Source organism: Hypanus sabinus, chromosome 2 (genome assembly GCF_030144855.1).
Source record: "Hypanus sabinus isolate sHypSab1 chromosome 2, sHypSab1.hap1, whole genome shotgun sequence".
Lineage (NCBI taxonomy): Eukaryota > Metazoa > Chordata > Chondrichthyes > Myliobatiformes > Dasyatidae > Hypanus > Hypanus sabinus.
The window spans coordinates 140097360-140119837 of record NC_082707.1 but is presented as its reverse complement, the minus strand read 5'-3'; the positions used below and the strand labels follow the sequence as shown (position 1 = coordinate 140119837).

At 42.4% G+C, this 22478-nt stretch overlaps 1 protein-coding gene across 6 annotated transcripts in view; it reads right to left on the bottom strand.

Moving 5' to 3' along the window:
- The window catches only part of LOC132384633 (uncharacterized), a 134774-nt gene that overhangs the window by 25577 nt on the left and 86719 nt on the right, over positions 1 to 22478 (bottom strand). For all 6 annotated transcript variants that reach the window (XR_009508960.1, XR_009508961.1, XM_059955953.1 and 3 more), the window contains 2 exons: positions 20955 to 21117; positions 16486 to 16547 (listed from right to left, as the gene is read on the bottom strand). Coding sequence is in view for 4 of the 6 variants with exons in the window: in XM_059955953.1 (XP_059811936.1) it covers positions 16486 to 16547; positions 20955 to 21117 (225 nt within the window). In the remaining 2 variants the exon portion in view is untranslated. The remainder of the gene's footprint in view (positions 1 to 16485; positions 16548 to 20954; positions 21118 to 22478) is intronic.

The window sequence follows — 22478 nt, the reverse complement described above, 5'->3', positions numbered from 1 at the left end:
GTGCACATAGGTACCAACGTTATAGGTAATATGTAGGATGAGTCCTACAAGGTGAATTTAGGGAGTTAGGAGATAAACTAAAAAGTAGGACCACAAAGGTAATAATCTTTGGATTACTACCAGTGCCATGTGCTAGTCAGAGTAGAAATAGGAGGATATTTCAGGAAAATACGTGGCTTGAAAAATGGTGCAAGGGGGAGGGATTCAAATTTCTGGGGCATTGGAACCAGTTCCGGGGGAGGTGGGACCAGTATAAACAGGACAGTCTGCACCTGGGCTGGACTGGAACCAATGTCCTAGGGGGAGCGTTTGCTACTGCTGTTCAGGAGGCTTTAAACTAATGTGGCAGGGGGATGGGAACAAGTACAGAGAGACAGAGGGGTGTAAAATGAGGGTAGAAGCAAAAAGTAGTAAGGTGAAAAGTAAAAGTGGCAGATAAGCAAATCCAGGGCAAAAAGCAAAAAGGGCCACTTTTCAACATAATTGTATAAGGGCTAAGAATGTTGTAAAAACAAGCCTGAAGGCTTTGCGTGTCAATGTGAGGAGCATTCGTAACAAGGTGGATGAATTGAATGTGCAGATAGTTATTAATGAATATGATATAGTTGGGATCACAGAGACATGGCTCCAGGGTGACCAAGGATGGGAGCTCAACATCCAGGGATATTCAATATTCAGGAGGGATAGACAGGAAAGAAAAGGAGGTGGGGTAGCATTGCTGGTTAGAGAGGAGATTAACGCAATAGAAAGGAAGGACATTAGCCCGGAGGATGTGGAATCGATATGGGTAGAGCTGCATAACACGAAGGGGCAGAAAACGCTGGTGGGAGTTATGTACAGGCCACTTAACGGTAGTAGTGAGGTTGGGGATGGCATTAAACAGGAAATTAGAAATGCTTGCAATAAAGGAGCAGTTGTTACAATGGGTGACTTCAATCTACATATAGATTGGGTGAACCAAATTGGTAAGGGTGCTGAGGAAGAGGATTTCTTGGAATGTATGCGGGATGGTTTTCTGAACCAACATGTCGAGGAACCAACTAGAGAGCAGGCCATTCTAGATTGGGTATTGAGCAATGAGGAAGGGTTAGTTAGCAATCTTGTCGTGCGAGGCCCCTTGGGTAAGAGTGACCATTATATGGTGGAATTCTTCATTAAGATGGAAAGTGACATAGTTAATTCAGAAACAAAGGTTCTGAACTTAAAGAAGGTTAACTTTGAAGGTATGAGACGTGAATTAGCTAAGATAGACTGGCAAATGATACTTAAAGGGTTGACGGTGGGTATGCAATGGCAAGCATTTAAAGATCGCATGGATGAACTACAACAATTGTTCATCCCAGTTTGGCAAAAGAATAAACCAGGGAAGGTAGTGCACCCGTGGCTGACAAGGGAAATTAGGGATAGCATGAAGTCCAAAGAAGAAACATATAAATTAGCCAGAAAAAGCAGCACACCTGAGGACTGGGAGAATTCAGAGTCCAGCAGAGGAGGACAAAGGGCTTAATTAGGAAAGGGAAAAAAAAATTATGAGAGAAAGCTGGCAGGGAACATAAAAACTGACTGTCAAAGCTTTTATAGATACGTGAAAAGAAAAAGATTGGTCAAGACAAATGCAGGTCCCTTACAGTCAGAAACAGGTGAATTGATCATAAGGAACAAAAATATGGCAGACCAATTGAATAACTACTTTGGTTCTGTCTTCACTAAGGAGGACATAAATAATCTTCTGCAAATAGTAAGGGACCGAGAGTCTAGTGAGATGGAGGAACTGAGGGAAATACATGTTAGTAGGGAAGCAGTGTTAGGTAAATTGAAGGGATTAAAGGCAGATAAATCCCCAGGGCCAGATGGTCTGCATCCCAGAGTGCTTAAGGAAGTAGCCCAAGAAATAGTGGATGCATTAGTGATAATTTTTCAAAACTCCTTAGATTCTGGATTAGTTCCTGAGGATTGGAGGCTAATGTAACCCCACGTTTTAAAAAAGGAGGGAGAGAAAAACTGGGGAATTATAGACTGGTTAGTCTGACATCGGTGGTGGGGAAAATGCTAGAGTCGGTTATCAAAGATGTGATAACAGCACATTTGGAAAGCGGTGAAATCATCGGACAAAGTCAGCATGGATTTGTGAAAGGAAAATCATGTCTGATGAATCTTATAGAATTTTTTGAAGATGTAACTAGTAGAGTGGATAGGGGAGAGCCAGTGGATGTGGCATATTTATATTTTCAAAAGGGTTTTGACAAGGTCCCACACAAGAGATTAGTGTGCAAACTTAAAGCACACAGTATTGGGGGTATGGTATTGATGTGGATAGAGAATTGTTTGGCAGACAGGAAGCAAAGAGTAGGAGTAAACGGGACCTTTTCAGAATGGCAGACAGTGACTAGTGGGGTACTGTAAGGCTCAGTGCTGGGACCCCAGTTGTTTACAATATATATTAATGATTTAGACGAGGGAATTAAATGCAGCATCTCCAAGTTTGCGGATGACACGAAGCTGGGTGGCGGTGTTTGCTGTGAGGAGGATGTAGTGTGACTTGAATAGGTTAGGTGAGTGGGCAAATTCATGGCAGATGCAATTTAATGTGGATAAATGTGAGGTTATCCACTTTGGTTGCAAGAACAGGAAAACAGATTATTATCTAAATGGTGGCCGATTAGGAAAAGGGGAGGTGCAACGAGACCTGGGTGTCATTGTACACCAGTCATTGAAGGTGGGCATGCAGGTAAAGCAGGCAGTGAAAAAGGCAAATGGTATGTTGGCATTCATAGCAAAAGGATTTGAGTACAGGAGCAGGGAGGTTCTACTGCGGTTGTACAAGGCCTTGGTGAGACCGCACCTAGAGTATTGTGTGCAGTTTTGGTCCCCTAATCTGAGGAAAGACATTCTTGCCATAGAGGGAGTACGAAGAAGGTTCAACAGATTGATTCCTGGGATGGCAGGACTTTCATATGAAGAAAGACTGGATCGACTATGCTTATACTCACTGGAATTTAGAAGATTGAGGGGGGATCTTATTGAAACATATAAAATTCTAAAGGGATTGGACAGGCTAGATGCAGGAAGATTGTTTCTGATGTTGGGGAAGTCCAGAATGAGGGGTCACAGTTTAAGAATAAAGAGGAAGCCTTTTAGGACCAAGATGAGGAAAAACTTCTTCACACAGAGAGTGGTGAATCTGTGGAATTCTCTGCCACAGGAAACAGTTGAGGCCAATTCATTGGCTATATTTAAGAGGAAGTTAGATATGGCCCTTGTGGCTAAAGGGATCAGGGGGTATGGAGAGAAAGCAGGTACAGGGTTCTGAGTTGGATGATCAGCCATGATCATACTGAATGGCGGTGCGGGCTTGAAGGGCTGAATGGCCTACTCCTGCACCTATTTTCTATGCTTCTATGGTCTTAACCAAATGTGATCACCTGGTGAAATTTTATAATTTCATGTGAAAGTATCTACTGCATTACTAAGTGGTACAACAAGCTGTTTCCTGAGCAAACTAGGACTTTACTCTTTGGAGTGATGGAGGATGAGAGGTAATTTTATAGAGACGTACAAGATAAGAGGCACAGACAGCCAGAGTCTTTTTCCCAGGGTGGAAATGGCTAATACAAAGGGGCATAATTTTAAGGTGATTGGAGGAAAGTACAGGTACCTTTTTATTTATTATTTATTTTTACACAGAAAATGGGGGTGCAAGGAACACCCCTGCCAGGGTTGTTGGTTGAAGCAGACACATTTGAAGCATTTAAGAAATTCTTAGGTAGGCACATGGATGATAGAAGAATATATAGGAAGGAAGGGTTAAATTTATCTTAGAGTAGGTTGAAAAGTTTGCCCAACAAGGGCCTACATTGTGCTGTACTATGTTCTAACACAAGAATTGCATCCAATTCTTGAGAATGAACATTAAATGATGTCCAAAACCAGATCCCTACTCTTAGGATAGTGAGATGATGGGAGACTATTGCAGCACCAGTCCACTAAATTTCAACAAATGCTAAAACATTACATTTTGTTTTGAATTGATGATTGAAGTGCTGCTGGCAAAGTCATTATGATTTGTTCCAAATACTAACAAATTACCTTCATGGCACTACCTGGTAAGTTAGTACTTCAGCCAGGGTTTGCTTGGTGTTGGTGTCACATTTGGCCCAGACTCAAAGCCTCTCCCTAAAGGATATTATTAAACCTTTGGGACCATTTAATCACCATGATCACTTCAACTGATTGCACTCTGCATTAGACCGTCCTCTATATCCTCTGGGAATTGATCTTACCTTCAGCCTACTTCACAAGAGTACATTCCGAAGCACAATGGTTCTGCACCAACACTTCCTACACAACAGATAAAGTGCTTTACTGCCCATCTCCATTCATAAGAGCATAAGACACAGGAGCAGATTTAGGCCATTCAGCCCATTGAGCCTGCTCCACCATTCCATCATGGCTGATTTATTACCCCTCCCAACCCCATTCTCCTGCCTTCTTCCTGTAACCTTTGCACTCTGACTAATCAAGAACCTTTTAACCACTTTAAATTTATTCAATGACTTGGCCTCCACAGCCACTTGTGGCAATTTATTCCACAGATTCACCATCGTCTGGTTAGAGAAATGACTCCTTTTCTCTGTTCTAGATAGACGTCCCTCTATTTTGAGGCTTTTCCCTCTGAAGCTAGACTTACCCACTATAGGAAACAGCTTCTTCATATCTACTCTACCTCGGCCTTCAAAACTCGATAGGTTTCAATAAGATAACCCCCCCCCCACCCCAATTCATCGAAACTCCAATGAGGACAAGCCCAGAGCTATAAAATGTTCCTGATACATTAACCCTTTCATTCCCAGAATCATTCTCATGAATTTTCTCTGGACACTCAGCTCACATCTGCAATCCTGATACTCAGATTCTTTCCCTATTTTCACTCATAATGGCACTGATGATGACCCATTTATGACTACTACAGCTAAAATCCACATAGGTACTTAAGTAAGCAACATCATTTGAAGACGCTTTAAGAAGTCTATTGATTCTTAAAATTAACAGACCCTGGATGATAAACTTGGGTCGTGAATGCAGTTCCCCTTTAACAAAATGGAAACATGGATGCCAAGCCAGTCTGCAGGTACGAGTGAAACGCAGAGGCTTTAGACCCTCCACTCTTGACTATTCTGTTGGCAAATGTAGTCTCTGGAAAACAAAACTGGCCTCAGAGCAAAACTGCAAAACCATCAGGGACTGCTGTGTAGTTTGCTTAACAGAAACATGTCTCACTGGTGTCACTTCAGATACAACACTGCAGCCTGGCGACTTCAACATTCTCCACAAAGACAGGGCAGCTCAGTCTTTTTAAGGCAGAGGACGTGGAGTATGCTTTATGATTAACTCATCGTGGTGGTTCTGTCTCGATCCTGCTCACCTGACCTGGAATATCTAGGGCTCAAGTAACATCCATTTTATCTGCCAAGGGTGTTTTCCACCATCATTCTGGTAGTGATGTACATTCCACCTCAGACAGGCTCTGTAGGAGCTGGGCACCAAAATCAGTATTCACTAAACACTGCAGACAGATGCTTTCCTTATCACTGCAGGGGATTTCAACCAGGCCAGCTTGAAAAAATCTCGGAACAACTACTACCAACATATCATATGTGGAACCAGAGGAGCTAATACTCTTGACCACTGTTTTACCAGCAAAAACAGTTACTGTGCCATCCCACTTCCACACTTTGGAAGGTCGATAACCTGGCTGTACTTCTGCAGAAATAATGGCTGCAGGACCAGTGGTGAGGATGCAGCAGGCTTGGTCAAGAGAGGAGGTGGCGTGCTTACAGGACTGCTGTCAGTCAGTGGACTGGACAATATTCAGGGACTAATCTTTGAACCTTCATCAAGACCTGTGTGGATGAGTGTGTGCATGGATGAGGAAGGGGATGTTGAGGGAATATATACCAGTCCTCATCAAGGGATCAGCAGTGGAAAGGGTGAGCAGTTTCAAGTTCTTGGTTGTCAACATCCTAGGTTCAACATATTGACACAATTGCAAAGAAGGCGTGATAACAGGTACATTGCATTAGGAGTTTGAGGAGACTTTGAATGTGATCAATGACTCCCGCAAATTTCTACAGGTGTACAGTGGACAGCATTCTAACTGGTTGCATCACATCTGGTATGCAGAGGCAACTGCACAAGTTCAAAAAAATGTTGTAAACTCAGCCAGCTCCATTATGGGCACTATCCTCCCCAGCATTGAGGGCATTTTCAAATGGTGATGCCTCAACAAGGTGGCATCCATCATTGAAGACCCCCAACACCCAGGACATGCCCTCTTCTCATTGCTACTATCAAGAAGGAGATGCAAGAGTCTGAAGAAACACACACTCAATGTTTCAGGAACAGCTTTTTCCCTCCACTATCAGATTTTCGAATGGACAATGAACCCATGAACGGTACCTCTTTTTGCACTGCTTATTTAATTTAATTATTATGTAGTGCAATATACTGCTAGTGCAATGTACTGCTGCTGCAAAACAACAAATTTCTCAACATATGCTGGTGACATTTAAACTGATTTTTATTCTAATCTCTTTAGCTATAGCATTATACCCTTCTATCCCATTCAACTACCTGAGTTTTAACCATTTGAATTGAATTGACTTTACCTCTTACATCCTTCACATACACAAGTAAAAATCTTTACATTACATCTCCGTCTAAATGTGCAATGTGCAATCATAGTCATTTATAATAAATAGAACAGTCAATGTAATATAGAGTACACTCAAGTCAGCGTGAGTTCATCACTCTGATGGCCTGATGGAAGAAGCTGTCCCAGAGCCTTTTGGTCCTGACTTTTATGCTGCGGTACGGTACCATTTCCCGGATGGTAGCAACTGGAATAGATTATGGTTGGGGTGACTCAGGTCCCCTATGATCCTACGAGCCCCTTTTAAACACCTGTCTCTGTAAATGTCCTGAATCATGGGTAGTTCACAACTACAGATGCACTGGGCTGTCCACACCACTCTCTGTAGAACCCTGGGATTAAGGGAGGTACAGTTCCCATACCAGGCAGTGATGCAGCCAGTCAGGATGCTCTCAATTGTGCCCCTGTAGAAAGTTCTTAGGATTTGGGGGCCCATACCAAACTTCCTCAACCGTCTGAGGTGAAAGAGGAGCTGTTGTGCCTTTTTCACCACACAATGGTGTGTACAAAACACAAGAGGCCTTCAGTGATGTGGATGCCAAGGAACTTAAAGCTGTTTACCCTCCCAACCCCAGATCCATTGATGTCAGTAGATCCTCCTGTAGTCCACAACCAGCTCCTTTGTTTTTGTAACATTGAGGGAGAGGTTGTTTTCTTGACACCACTGTGTCAGACAGATGACTTCTTCCCTGTAAACTGCCTCATCATTGTCTGAGATAAGGCCAACCAATGTAGTGTCATCGGCAAATTTAATTAGCAGATCAGAGCTGTACGTGACGACACAGTCATGGGTATACAGGGAGTAAAGGAGGGGACTTAGTACACAGCCCTGAAGGGCTCCATGTATTGAGAGTCAGAGGGGTGGAGGTGAGGGAGCCCACTCTTACCACCTGCTGGTGATCTGACAGAAGGTCCAGGATCCAGCTGCACAAGGCAGGGTCAAGGCCGAGGTCTCTGAGCTTCCTGTCAAGCCTGGATGGAACTATGGTGTTGAATGCTGAACTATTCATCCAACTTAGAACGTGACTGTTTTTAATTCTATTTTATTTTTTCTTGTTACAAGTCCATGCTCATTCCTTGAGGACTTCTGTTTACATTTTCCTGTTATCTGTTTTCTGATGCATTGTCTATCACCAAGTTGACACAGATCAAACACTAGATTCTATCGTTCCCGATGAAGCAGGGGTGAGACACTCCACCAGCCACAGCCAATGCAGATTTGCAGGCTGCAGTACACTTTCATTCTTGTGCAACATCAAATCATTTGATTGTCATGATTTGGACTGAACCCACACAAAGACACTGGTCCAGATGGAGTTCCCAACTGGATGTCCTCTGATCTTATATGGATCAGCTACCACAAGTATTTGCAGTCATTTTTAAACTCTCTACTGCTAACTTCGGATTAACCAAAATTGAATTGACTTTATTACTTACATCCTTCATCTACATGAGTAACAATCTTTACGTTATGTTTCCGTCTAAATGTGCAATGTGTAATTCATAGTAACTTATAATAAATAGCATAGACAACAGGACAGTCAATATAATATGGAAATACAACTGTGTCAGCATAGATTTATCAGTCTGATGGCCTGATGGAAGAAGCTGTCCCGAAAGCCATTGGTCCTGGCTTTTATGCTGCGGTACTGTTTCCCAGATGTTAGCCGCTGGAAAAGTTTATGGTTGGGGTGACTCGGCTCCCCAACGATCCTTCAGGGCCTTTTCTTTTTAAGCACACCTGTCTTTGTAAATGTCCTGAATAGTAGGAAATTCACATCTACAGATGTGCTGGGCTGTCCATACCATTCTCTGCAGAGTCCTGCGATTGAGGGAAGCAGAGTCCCCATACCAGGCAGTGATGCATCCAGTCAGGATGCTCTCAGTTGTGCCCCTGTAGAAAGTTCTTAGGATTTGGGGGCCCATACCAAACTTCCTCAACCGTCTGAGGTGAAAGAGGCACTGTTGTGTACTGGTGCGTACAGCCAACATGAGGTTGTCGGAGATGTGTATGCCGAGGAACTTAAAGCTGTTCACCCTCTCAGCCCCAGATCCATTGATATCAATAGGGGTTAGTCTGTCTCCATTCCTCCTGTAACCCACAACCAACTCCTTTGTTTTCGTGACATTGAAGGAGAGGCTGTTTTCTTGACACCACTGTATCAGGGTGATAACTTCTTCTCTGTAGGCTGCCTCATTATTATTTGGATTAAGCCAATCAGTGTAGTGTCATCAGCAAATTAAATTAGCAGATTGGAGCTGTGGGTGATGACATAGTCATGGGTATAGAGAGTAAAGGAAGGGGCTTAGGACACAGCCCTGAGGAGCACCTGTGTTGAGGGGCAGAGGTGAGGGAGCCCAATCTTACCACCTGCCAGTGATCTGACAGGAAGTCCAGGATCCAGCTACACAAGGCAGGGTGAAGGCTGAGATCTCTGAGCTTCTTGTGAAGCCCAGAGGAAATTATGGTGTTGAACGGTGAACTGTAGTCCAAGAACAGTATTATCACATAAGCCTCCTTCGTCTCCAGATGTGTAAGGCCAGTGTGTAGAGATGTGGCTAATGCGTCATTTGTTGATCAGTCGTGTCAGTAGGCATATTATAGGGGGTCCAGTGTGGGTGGTAGCAAGCTACAGATGTAGTTCTTGACCAGCCTCTCAAAGCAAGTGCTTATTATTGTGGGAGTGCGACAGGACAAGACACCTGTCGTTCAGACATGCTATGGTGGTCTTTTTTAGGTACAGGGGCAATGGTGGATATTTAAACAAGTGAACACTACACTGGGAGAGGGAGAGATTAAACACCTGCCAGTTGTGCTGTACGCATCCTGAGTACCCACCCTGGGATGCCGGCCGGTCCCACAGCCTTGTGACTGTCCACTCATTGGAAACACCTGCATACATCAGCCTCAGAGATGACCAAGCTGCAGGTCACATCAGCGGCTCTCCTCGAGGGCTCAGTGTTGGCGACATCAAACCGAGCACAAAAAAGATTTCGCTCATCTGGGGGAGAGGCAGCGATGTTGGAACCTCCAGTGCATTTAGCTTTGAAGTCTACGATGATGTGCAGAGCAAACCTTGCCATAAGCCGCGTGCGTTGTTGGTGGAGAGTTGTGTCTGAATCTTGTCCCCGTATTGTTGTTTCGCTGCCTTGATGACTTTGCACAGATCGTAACTGCATTTCTTGAGTCCCCGTTGTCACCAGCAACATAAGCTCTGTGTCAAGTGGTAAGTGGTAAGTGCTGCTTGCATGGAACTGTTGATCCAGGATTTCTGGTTTGGATAGACCCTGGCCAATTTCTGGGGGGCATCATCCTCAATGCACTTCTGGATGAAACTCATGACCCCATCTGTGAACTTGGAGACATCCTCATTATGGAAGACATTCTAGTTGACATCATCAAAGCAGTCCTGTAACATGGAGACCGATTGGTCGGACCAACAGTAGATGGTTTTCATTATGGCCCCCCTTTTGCCTGTACCTCAGCAGCAGCAAGATGGAGAAGTGATCTGATTTTCCAAACGGCGGGCAGAGGAGCTCTTTGTAAGCACTCCAGAAGGCGGAGTAGCAGTGATTGAATGTGCTCTCTCCCTGTGTGCTCACCTGAATGTATTGACAAAATGAGAGCCAGTTTTCAGAAATAAAGACCTGTACATGATTTTCCAATTCATACTTTATGGCTAGTGAAACCAACTTGTGGGTTGTGGGTGTGGGACATCTGATTCTGTCCCATTGAAACTGCATAGGGAAAGACAATAGATGAATATTCCAGCTACTAACACATTGTAATACACACAAAATGCTGAAGGAACTCAGCAGGTCAGGCAGCATCTAAAGAAAAGAGTAAACAGTCGACATTTTGGGCCAAGACCCTTCTCCAGGACTGAGAGGGAAGGGTGTATTACTCTTTTTCGTAGATGCTGCCTGACCTGCTGAGTTTGTCCAACATTTTGTGTGTTTTGTTGTTTGGATTTCCAGTATCCATAGATTTTGCCATGTTTGCAATTAACACATTGTTAAAGGTGTTAGTAGCAGGGTAAGTGTTCAAGGAAAGAACATTAGATAAATGGAGAATGCAAAGAGGTAGAGAAGCTGAAAGATTCTGGTGATACACACAGGAAGCTGAGGACACTCACCGGTGCTAATTCAGTGGGTGCTTGAAGGTGAAAGATGGGTCAATACACATGGAAAAAGCAGATATCTGTCTCAATGGCCTGAATACATTGGTGACTTGAAGATACAAGAGGGGAGAAGCCAATAATTACTAAGCACATGGACGGCCCTCCAATTACACTGGACAACAAAGATTTAGCTTCCTGATTAGTCTTGGGTATATCGAATGGATTTTGAGCTGCTGATCATGAAAATTACCATGAAATTTCCCTACCATGTATCATTTTTTGAAATCCCCTGCGTTTGTTATTTCAATTCATAATTCACATCAGAATAACTGATGCCAAGATTAAGGAAGGCATTTTTGTTAGTCGACGAGTCAAACAGGTCATCAATGACAGATAAGTTGAACTTCTAGTGGGACTGGAGAAAATCGCATGGAAGGCATTCAAGGATGTTGCTGAAAATTTTCCTGGCAACTACAGAGCACCAAACTGTGCGCAGCTAGATGACAACATGCTTCAAGCATACAAAACCACGAAGAGCAACATGTCACTGAAGATTCAGTTTCTGCATTCCCTAACTTAAGATTTCTTCCCTGCCAATCTTAGCACTGTCAGTGACGAGCATGGTGAAAGGTTTCACCAGGACATTGCAGTCATGGAGAAACAGTATTAGAGCAACTGCAATCCATCAGTGCAGGCTGATTATTGTTGGACATTTAAGCGAGAAGCCTTTCAGTACGAACAAAAATCAACAACAAAACATCTTTAGCTTTGTTGAACTATTGCAAAGTGTAAGCACCATTATGGAATTAAACACATTATATTAAATAAAGTTAACATCTTACCTCCAAATTCCTATGTGATACATATAGTCTGAAATTATATTTGTATTCAGCTTCAAGTGGTTCATCATAAACAAAAAAATTCTGAGAAAGGAATACTTTGGTAAAGAAATTGTTGTCCAGTATTTAAATCAGGAGTTAAAGGAGCAATGAGAAATTGAAAATTGAAAGGCATTAGGTCCAATAGCATTGCCATTTTGCTGGAAGATTTCAAGATTGAAAGGCTGACAGGTTTGCAGAATGAATTATGTGATAGTGGGGAAATACTTTTGGAAATGAGCAAATCAGTATTTATTGTACTGCCTAAAGGACCCAAGAGCAATTCAATGTGAGACTGCACAATTAGTTTAATGAATCAGACTGTGAAAGTCCTGCTACAAATCATTGTGATGAGAGCAAAAAAAAGCATGAAACCAGAGATTGCACATGAGCAGTGGAGTTTCAATGAAGATAGTGGAAGATGAAATATAATCTTCATCCTTAGAAGGACTTGTGTATGCACAATAGAGATCCAGAAAGACTTAGACCTATGCTTCAGCGATTATACCAAAGCTTTTGATAAGGTAAGACATGAAGAGCTTATAAAAATTCTTCAGTACTTGGACATTGATGGGAAAGTTATCAGAATCATCAGAGACTTGTATTGGGAACAAAGAGCAGGAATGATAGTTGAAAATGAGACAAGTGATTTTGTCTAGATTTTGGGGGGAGTCAGACAGGGTTATATTCTCTCACCCAACCTACTCAACCTTTATAGTGAGAAATTAGCAGCAGTCCAGGCATGACAATTAGTGGGTACAGTTTAAGTAACTTACAATACAGAGATGACACAGTTCTGATTGCTACCTCTAAAGAGAATCTCCAAGAAACACTAGATAAAGTCGAAGAAAGTGCAAAGAGAGGATTGACCAACTGCAAGAAAACCAAATGTACGGTTATCACAAAGAAGAGGAAATACTGAAATGTGAACTGAAAGCGGGCAATGAAACAATTAAACAAATATGAAAGTTCAATTACTTAGGGAGCACAATAACATCTGATGGTAGTGCTAATGGTAAAATTAGGAGGAGGATTTGGATTGCTAAATGCACCTTTGAGTGTTTGAGCAAGATACTAAAGAATAATCATTTCTATGGGTACGAAACTCAGTGTTGCAGAGCGATGTTCATTCCACACTAACATATGGAAGCGAATGTTGTACAATATCAAAGCAGAAGGAGAGAAGATGCGAAGCTGCAGATTTGTGGTTTGTGAGAAGAATGATGAAAATATCATGAAAGGACAAGGTAACAAATGAGGAAGTGTTGCAAAGAGCTGGAATACAAAGAAAGCTGATATTATCAATCAGAACACAAAACAAGAGAAGATCTGCAGATGCTGGAAATTCAAGCAAAACACACAAATGCTGGAGGAACTCAGCACACCAGGCAGCATCTATGGAAAAGAGTACAGTCAACATTTCCGGGCAAAACCCTTTGACTGTACTCTTTTCTATCGATGCTGCCTGGCCTGCTGAGCTCCTCCAGCATTTTGTGTGTGTTGCATCATCAATCAGGAATTGGCAGCTGGAATTTCTGGGAAATGTAGTGAGGAAAGAGAAGCTCAAACACCTTGCAGTGACCTGTAAAACTGATGGAAGAAAAGGTCACAGTCAACAGCACATGACGTTCATGAGTTAAATCAAGGGATGGACAGGCAAAAAGTTTTCAAGAGCTTATTAGAACTTCCCAGATTAAAGACAGATGGAAGACCATGATCACCCACATCATGTGTCACGGCACATAACGATGATGATAATAAAGGTGTATATTTTTCACTTAATACACAGTTCATGAGAGATCTATTTTTTCACTTAACCTTCTAGTTAGTTGTATTTTCATGGAGCCATCCTTCAATACTGTAAAAAAATACTATGTTTTAAGTGTTTGGCTTTTGGAACAGACACTAGTATTTAATATTCAAATAAGTTTTGATATGCTTTTGATGCAAATTTGTAATTCTGTAAATTTACTTGGCTATATTCAAAGTGTTAAAGTTAAGTAGGTGATTACAACAACTTAAACTATAGTTAATTGTTTGTTGTTATCTTTGCACTGAATGAGTATAAAACATGTTGTCAGGGAGAGTGAGATTCTCTTGGATTCTCCTGGACTCATTTTCTCCTGCAGTTTGCTGTGTGAATAAATACTTTTACGTTTCTCAGTTATAGCTACAGTGTAGCTAAGTTTTAGTCAGTCACAACTGCGACTAACCTCAAAATGGTTATTTGTCCCTTAAAACAGCATTACAAATTAAAAGTAGAGCTAGCTGGGGAACTAACCTCCAAAATAGCATCACCAACCATCAAATCATGAGTGCAGATTAATAAGTAACACAATTTGCTTTTCCGTACTTTTAGCAGGCATTAGGAACATGTAAGCTAACTTGCTTGTTGCATTATCTGACAGGTGTAGACATATGAAACTCCATCAGCACAGGGATATGCTCAGCCCCCTGCTCCAGTCGCTCTACACCTAAGATTGAATGGCCAAGTACAGCTCCAACACCATATTCAAGGTCTGTTCTGGGCCAAACCAAAGTTGGTGCTGAATCGGCATACAGGAGGGAGATTGAAAATCTGGCTGAGTGGTGCCTCAACGACAACCTCTCACTCACTGTCAGCAAGACAAAGGAGCTGATTGTAGACTTCAGGACAGGGAAGCCAGAGGTCCATGAGCCAGTACTCCTCGAAGGAGCAGAAGTGGAAAGGATTAGCGACTTTAAATTCCTGGCTGTTATCATTTCAAAAGACCTGTCCTGGACCCAGCACACAAGTGTAATTGCCAAGAAAACACAGCAGCACATCCTTTGGAATCGGCGGAGAGTCAGCATGACATCTAAAACGTCGACAAATTTCTATAGATGTGTAGTGGAGAGTATATTGTCTGGTTGCATCATGGCCTGCTATGGAAATACCAATGCCTTTGAACAAAAAATTCTACAGAAGATCGTGGATTCAGCCCAATACATCACAGTAAAGACCTCCACACCATTAAGCACACCTACATGAAAGCAGCATCCTTCAAAGATTGTTACCACCCGGGCCAGACTTTTTTTCTTGCTGCTGCCGTCAGGTAAAAGGTACAAGAGCCTCAGGACTTGCACCACCTAGTTCAAGAACAGTTACTACCCCTCAACCGTCAGGATCTAGAACAAATGGGGATAACTACACTCATTCTACTTCTGATGATCCCACAATCTCACTTTAAGGACTCTATCTTGTTATTTCATGCTCGTTATCTATTGCTATTTACTTATATTTCCATTTGCACAGGGCTGAACGGGGTGTCTGGGAGGGGTAGCACCTCTGGTGGGGGAACCTGCCGCGTCCTTTTCAGGCGCTTTGTCCTCCTTTGGTCCCCACCTGCCACTCAGCTCTCACCCGTGGCTCCCCGTAGCTGTTTGCATGCGACAGCGGCCACAACCCGGCTAAAGCAGGTGAGGGTAGCCGACGGGTCTCAAACCCTCGGTGTGACCTGTCGGCTACCCTCACCTGACACCCCATACACTCTTGTGCAAATGGAAATATAAATATATCCCAGCATGTGAAGACAGACTCCAGCGGATTGAGCGGACGAGACCAATGCAAGGTCCAACAGTCAAGAAGGTGGTCTCTGCAAGCATCATGGAATGCGTAGAGCATGGCAAAACACAGATGATGTCCTGGTCATCCACTGCGCCTAGTCCCATCCCTAGCCGCCTCGACTCTCGTCTTGCCACTGGATCCAGATGGGAATTGGGAAGAGAGAGTGAGGCTGACGCTGCACAACACTCCCTCACTTAAATCCAAATCAAGCGCTAGTTTCCATACCATCATCATCATCATAATGGCGTTGAGGTCTTCATCGACGACGATGGACGAACAGCCAACCATTTGCACAGTTTGTTATCATCTATGCTCTTGCTCTTTTATTGGTCCTGTTTACAGTTATCTGTTCTATAGATTTGCTAAGAATCCCCTCAGGAAAAAGAACCTCAGGGTTGTATGTGGTGATGTGTGTGTACTCCGATGATCTTTTTAAAACTTTACTTTAGAAAGCACGATACAAGCAGCTCAATTCCATAGTTCCAAAAGTGTGCTTTGAAACCAAATTGGACATTATTTAAAGTACATTTATTATCAATGTATACAGTATACAACCTTGAGATTGCAACCACAGAACAAGAACCCCAAATGAACCCATAAGAAAATAAGAACGAACATCCAATGTGAAGAGAGAGAAAAAAAAGTTGTGCTAACAATAAAAGTAAATAACATTTCTAACTTATGTGAGTCATCAAACACAAAGCCCAGAGCAGCTGGTTGAGGCCACAGTCATATCATTTCAGTAAAAGCACAAAATATCAACTAACAACTATTATTGATTATTTCTGCAAGAAAACAAAACGCACACAGGAAAACTGGTATTAAAAGATATACAGAAAGTACATACAAGCTGCAGCAACCAGGAATGTTTTGACAGAAGTCTGAACCCAAACTGATGCTGTTAACTTTTGTCATTTTCAGTCTGTTACAATAATAAGCAGTTTAGAGGTTGTGAAGTTTTTTGGAACATCCAGAACTCATGAAAACATAAAAACATAGGTACCTATGTTCCTAATTATATCCATTAATTTATAGAAATTTATGCTCATTCAGATACTTACAATGGACTATAAAAACATGAAAACATAAAAACATGAAAACATGAAAACATGAAAACATAAAAACATAGGTACCTATGTTCCTAATTATATCCATTAATTTATAGAAATTTATGCTCATTCAGATACTTACAATGGACACTGTGAAACACTGGGTGAATCCTGTTTCATAGATAATCCATTCGGGTCCCCAACCTGCCAAACAGGAACACATATTAAATATTTTACACTATCTTCATTACATAACATCATTCTAGTCATATTATTTGATTACTAAGAACTGTTTCAGAAATACCATACAGAATATTCCAAATAAATCTTTGTGTCATATATGAATTCAATATCATTAAAGACAAAATAAATACAAGTCTTTATTGCTGACTTATTTGTGTATCTTGATAATTATTGTTGTTACTTTGAAATTGTATTTAATTTAGGATACACTGTATTGCGATAAATTCCAAAGTGCTTTCAGCAGATTTTAGGAACATTGAACAGTTTGTGTGTGATGGAACATTTAGAAAACAGCTTACTTTGCAACAGACAGAATAACTGATAAGGCAGCAACATTAATTCATAATGCACTAGTGTGGGTCTGTGAGCAATTAATTAGTTGTTGTCTTTTATTGCCTGTGGATTGCAACATTACACATTTGCAAACTGCACTTGCAGGTTTGTAATGGGTACTCTGCCATTTGCAGTTCAGCTTCTGTGTTCAGCTGCTTTGGCAAATCAGTGCTCCTGGTGTTCCAGAGCAGCACAGGGACCAGCCTGATTATGGATCTATGGCTTATGACACTAACGACACCAGAAATAGGCCAGGCCTGAGACCATACCACTCAAAAATAAAACTAGAGGATACTTCATACTATGCCGAAAATAACCCAAGTCTGAGTGATCCTCGGGACTAATCTGTAATAGTCACAGTCTGAGGCCAGGTCACTTGACATTGAACTCACTGCAGTCTGCATCTCATGAACTATTCTTCATTCATCATTCCAGATGTGTCCCATCTCAGATCAGCACTGTTTTGTTCACAGGTGGGACTGCGAATGTTATGTTTCATTGATAAGTTATCCAGTCAATTTTTTTAAAATATTTTAATCCCCAGGATGTGAAAATTGTTGGCAAACTCAGAATTTACTGCACATACCTAATTATCTAGAACTCCAAACAGCAAAGATTCAACTACATTTGTCAGTCTGGAATCATGCATTGGCCAGATTCATTCCCTGACAGATGGAGGCTAGCAATTTTCACCCAAATGTTACTTATTACTTGATTTCAAATTCTACACTATCAATGGGATGTGAACCAAAAACTATGACAGCTAGTCTTGTAAATTCATAAAATTCTCTTCCTTCCCTTTCTCTTACAGTCCACTCTCCTCTCCTATCAGATTCTTCCTTCTTCAGCTTTTTAGCTTTGCTATCTACCCACCCCGCCATCTTCCCCCTCACTTGATTTCACTTGCCAGCTGGTACTCGTTCCCATCTGCCCACCTACTTATTCTGGCTTCTGTCCCCTTCATTTCCACTCCTGATAAAGTGTTTCGGCCTGTAACATTGACTGTTTATACCCCTCCATAGGTTTGCCTGACCTGCTGTGTTCCTTCAGAATTGTGTGTGTTACTTTGGGTACTTTGTCATTTGTTCCCTTAATTTTTGAGAAAGAGTTGAGAACTAATCTTCACAATAGCTTCACAAGCAAGAGAAAATCTGGCAGATGCTGGAAATCTGAGCAACACACACAAAATGCTGGAGGAAATCAGCAGGCCAGGCAGCATCTATGGAGAAAAGCACAATCGATGTTTCAGGCCAAAACCCTTCAGTGGGACTGGAGAAAAAATGCTGAGGAGTGGATTTGAAAGGTGGGGGAAGGGGAGAGAAAAGCACCAGGCAATAGGTGAAACTTGGAGGGGGAGGGGAGAAGCCAGAAGCTAGGAAGTTGATTGTTGGAAGAGGCAGAAGGCCATGGAAGAAAGATAAAGGGGATTGGGCGAAGAGATAACATAAGAGAGGGACAAGGGGGTGGAAAATGGTGCAGGGTGGAGGCATTACTGGAAGTTTGAGAAACCTACGTTCATGCCAGCAGGTTTGAGGCTACCCAAACGGAATAAAGGGTGATGTTCATTCAGCCTAAATGTGGCCTGATCCCAATAGTCGAGGAGGCCATGGATGGACATGTTGTAATAGGAATGGGAAGTGGAATTAAAATGGATGGTCACTGGGAGATCCAGCTAGTTCTGGCAGATGGAGCATAGATGCTCGGCGAAGCGGTCTCCCAATCTACCTCGTGTCTCACTGATATACAAGAGGCCACGCTGGGAACACCAAACACAGTTAATGACCCCAACAGACTCACAGGTGAAGGACAGTTTGGGGCCCTAAATGGTACTGAGGGAGGTGGTGTAGGGGTTGGTGTAGCACTTGTTCAGCTTGGAAGGATAAGTGCCAGGAGGGAGATCAGTGGGGAGGGATGAATGGACTAGGGAGTCGGGTAGGGAGCGATCCCTGCAGAAAGCAGAAAGTGGGGGGCGGGGGGAGATTTGTCTGGTGGTGGGATCCCGTTGGAGGTGGCAGAAGTTTCAGAGAATTATGTGCTGGAGACGGAGGATCACTGTCCCTATCACTGGAGAAAGCTAATCTTTTGATGTCTATTATAAACCAACAGACTCTCACAGCGAGCTGGACTATACCTCGTCCCACCCTGCTACTTGCCATCCTCTTTCTCAGGTCCTCCGTCTCCGCTGTATCTGCTCTCAGGATGAGGCTTTTCAATCTGGAACAAAGGAGGTGTGTTCCTTTCCCAAAGGGTCTTCCCTTCCTCCACCATCAACCCTGCCCTCAACTCTTCCATTTCACATGTCTGCTCTTACCCCATCCTCCTGCCATGCTACCTGGGATAGGGTTCTTCGTGTCCTCACCTACCACCCCACCAGCCTCCGCATCCAGTACATAATTTTCCGAAACTTCTGCCACCTCCAACTGATCCCACCACAAAGCACATTCCACCCCCCCCCCAAACTTCTGCTTTCTGCAGGGATCGCTCCCTACACAACTCCCTTGTCCATTCGTCCCTCCCCACTGATCCCCTCCTGGCACTTATCCTTGTAAGTGGAACAAGTGCTACACCTCCTCCTTTACTACCATTCAGGGCCCCAAACAGTCCTTCCAGGCGAGGTGACATTCGATCTGAGAGTCCATTGAGGTCATCTACTGTGTTCAGTGCTCCCGATGTAGCCTCATCGAGCATCTACACTCCATTCACCAGAACAAGCAGGATCTACCAGTGGCCACCCATTTTAGATCCACTTCCTATTCAGATTTGTCCATCCTCGGCCTCCTTGACTGTCGTGATGAGGCCAAACTTAGGTTGGAGGAACAACACTTTGTATTCTGTCTGGGTAGCCTCCAACCTGATGGCATGAAAATCGATTTCTCAAACTTCCAGTACTGCCCCCACTGCTCCAACCCCACCATTTCCCAACACATTGTCCCTCTCTCATGTTATCTCCATGCCTGCTCATCACCTCCTTCTGGTGCTCTCCCTCCCCCCAACACCTTTTCTCTTTCTTCCATGGTCTTACGTCTCTTTCATCATTCAACTTCCTAGCTCTTTACTTCATCCCTCCCCCTCCAACTTGCACTTATCACCTGGCATTTCTCTCGGCCTGAAATGTCAACTGTACTTTATTTCCATAGATGCTGCCGGGCCTGGGGAGTTCCTCCAGCATTTTGTGTGCATCACAATGGCTTCTACACACTTCCAAATCTATCAGTATTTCCTACATAATTTCCACATTTAATCCCATGAACACCACTCAGCTGCAGAGTGTCCACTTCACTCCTCATAGTTGGTAGTAACAACTCCAATTTCGATTGGACTTTACTGCAACCACATCGCAGGTCTCATCTTCCTGCCTCCTCTGCAGTTTAGCTCTTTACTCCGGCCTCTACATCATTTGCCACTGAATGTTCCAAACTAACAATAAATGGCATCCATGAAAAATACACTCCCACAGGTTTTAATTCCATAAATTAATTTGCAACTAAATCTGGATTTTTATTCATTGGTTACCTGTTAGATAAACCAATGGGTCTAAACTAAGAGTAGTGAACCAATAATGCATTGTGGTGCCCAGGAAGACAGGTGAACATTTATCCTATTATGTGGTTTCTGCTCAACAGTACTGCAAACAAAAACAAAAGCATCATCTTGTAGTCTTAGAACCTGAATATTCAAAACCTAGTAATACTAAAATGGTCCCAGTTAGAAATAGCAGATTTATCGAAAGCCACTTAAGACTTATCTTGTCCACGAGCAAGCTATCAGAAAGAAACTCTCCTGTGTCTATTTTGTCTGGCCAGAGATGACTCCAACTCCTTATTTATCTAATGGTACTCCCAAGTATTTACTATGCTGTAACAGATTTGCAATGCAGAAGTTTTAGAAAACACTTGGTTTTACCAAATGCCCAACACTACTCTCAGCGAGCAACACCTGCATCCGAAGATGTTATTTTAAATATCGAATCACAATATAGCATTTAAAAATGCAGGGAAATTATGAAAGCTTCTTTTATAGAAATGAGATACTTGCTTCTTCATTGCAAGCTTGCTGTGCTTTTTTAATTTCAAGTTGGAATGAAAGTATTTTTTGTATCAGGGCATTCTGGGAGCCAATCTCTTCAGTCAATTGAGCAATATTTCGAACCAGCAGCAGTATGTGGGCTTCCAGGTGAGCAAACTTTCTTTGCAGTGTACTAGGAATCAACAAACACAAGTAAATTTCAATTGATGAAAGCTGAAACTCCCTGCAAGTCATCCTGAATGAGAGAAAAAAAACAACTAGATTACTGATTCAATATAATAAATCTCTTCCTGATAGAGGGAAAAAAATTCATTGGGGAAACCCACAAAATGCAAGGATACCACCAATTATCTACATCTTAAATAAGTACATTTTATGGAATTATGGAATGAAGACCACAGAAAGAGTTCCAAATGAGAAAAAAAGTAGTTTTAAAAATGAAATAGAAGCCCCATTAATCTTCACTGTGGAAGATGATTTTGATCTAGGCCTCACAAAGACCTGATCTGACAGCAAGTCTGGGTATTTATGCACTACTGTAAATTGTATCGCAAAAACAAAAGAAATGTTATACTCAAATGGAAATGCAGCAGAGACTTTCATGCAATGAAGGTGAAAACAGATACTGTGTGAAACTAACATTATGGGATGAAAAGCAGGAAGTATGCTAAGTGATTACTAGTACTGAATTACTGGAGTCAATTGTTAAGCATGAGGTTATGGTGTACTTAGTGACACAGGACAAGATAGGACAAAGTCAGCATGGTTTCTTTAAGGGAAAATCTTGCCTGATGAATCTGTTGGAATTCTTTGAGGAGATTACAAGTAGGACAAACAATGGGGATGCAGTGGATGTTGTATATTTGGATTTTCAGAAAGCCTTTGACAAGGTGCCACACATGAGGCTGCTTACCAAGTTAAGAGCCCATGGTATTACAGGAAGGTTACTAACATGGTTAGAGCATTGACTGTCTAGTGGAAGACAGCGAGTGGGAATAAAAGGATCCTTGTCTGGTCGGCTGCCAGTGACTAGTGGTGTACCGCATGGGTCTGTGTTGGGACCGCTTCTTTTTATGCAGAATATCAATGATTTAGATGATGGAATAGATGGCTTTGTTGCCAGGTTTGCAGATGATATTAAGACTGGCGAAGAGTCAGGTGGTGTTCAGGAAACAGGTAGGCTGCAGAAGAACTTAGACATTAGGAGAATGGGAAATTAAAAGCAAATGAAATACAATGCTGGAAAATACATGGTCATGCACTTTGGTAGTAGAAATAAATGTGCAGATTATTTTCTAAATGGGAAGAAAATCCAAAATCTGATATGCAAAGAGACTGGGAAGTCCTTGTGCAGAACACACTAAAGGTTAACTTGCAGGTTGAAGGAAGGCAATTGCAATGTTTGCATTCATTTCAAAAGGTCTTGAATACAAGAGCAAGGATGTGATGCTGAGACTTTATAAGGCACAGGTGAGGCCACATCTGGAGTATTGTGAATAGTTTTGGGCTCCTCATCTATGAAAAGATGTGCTG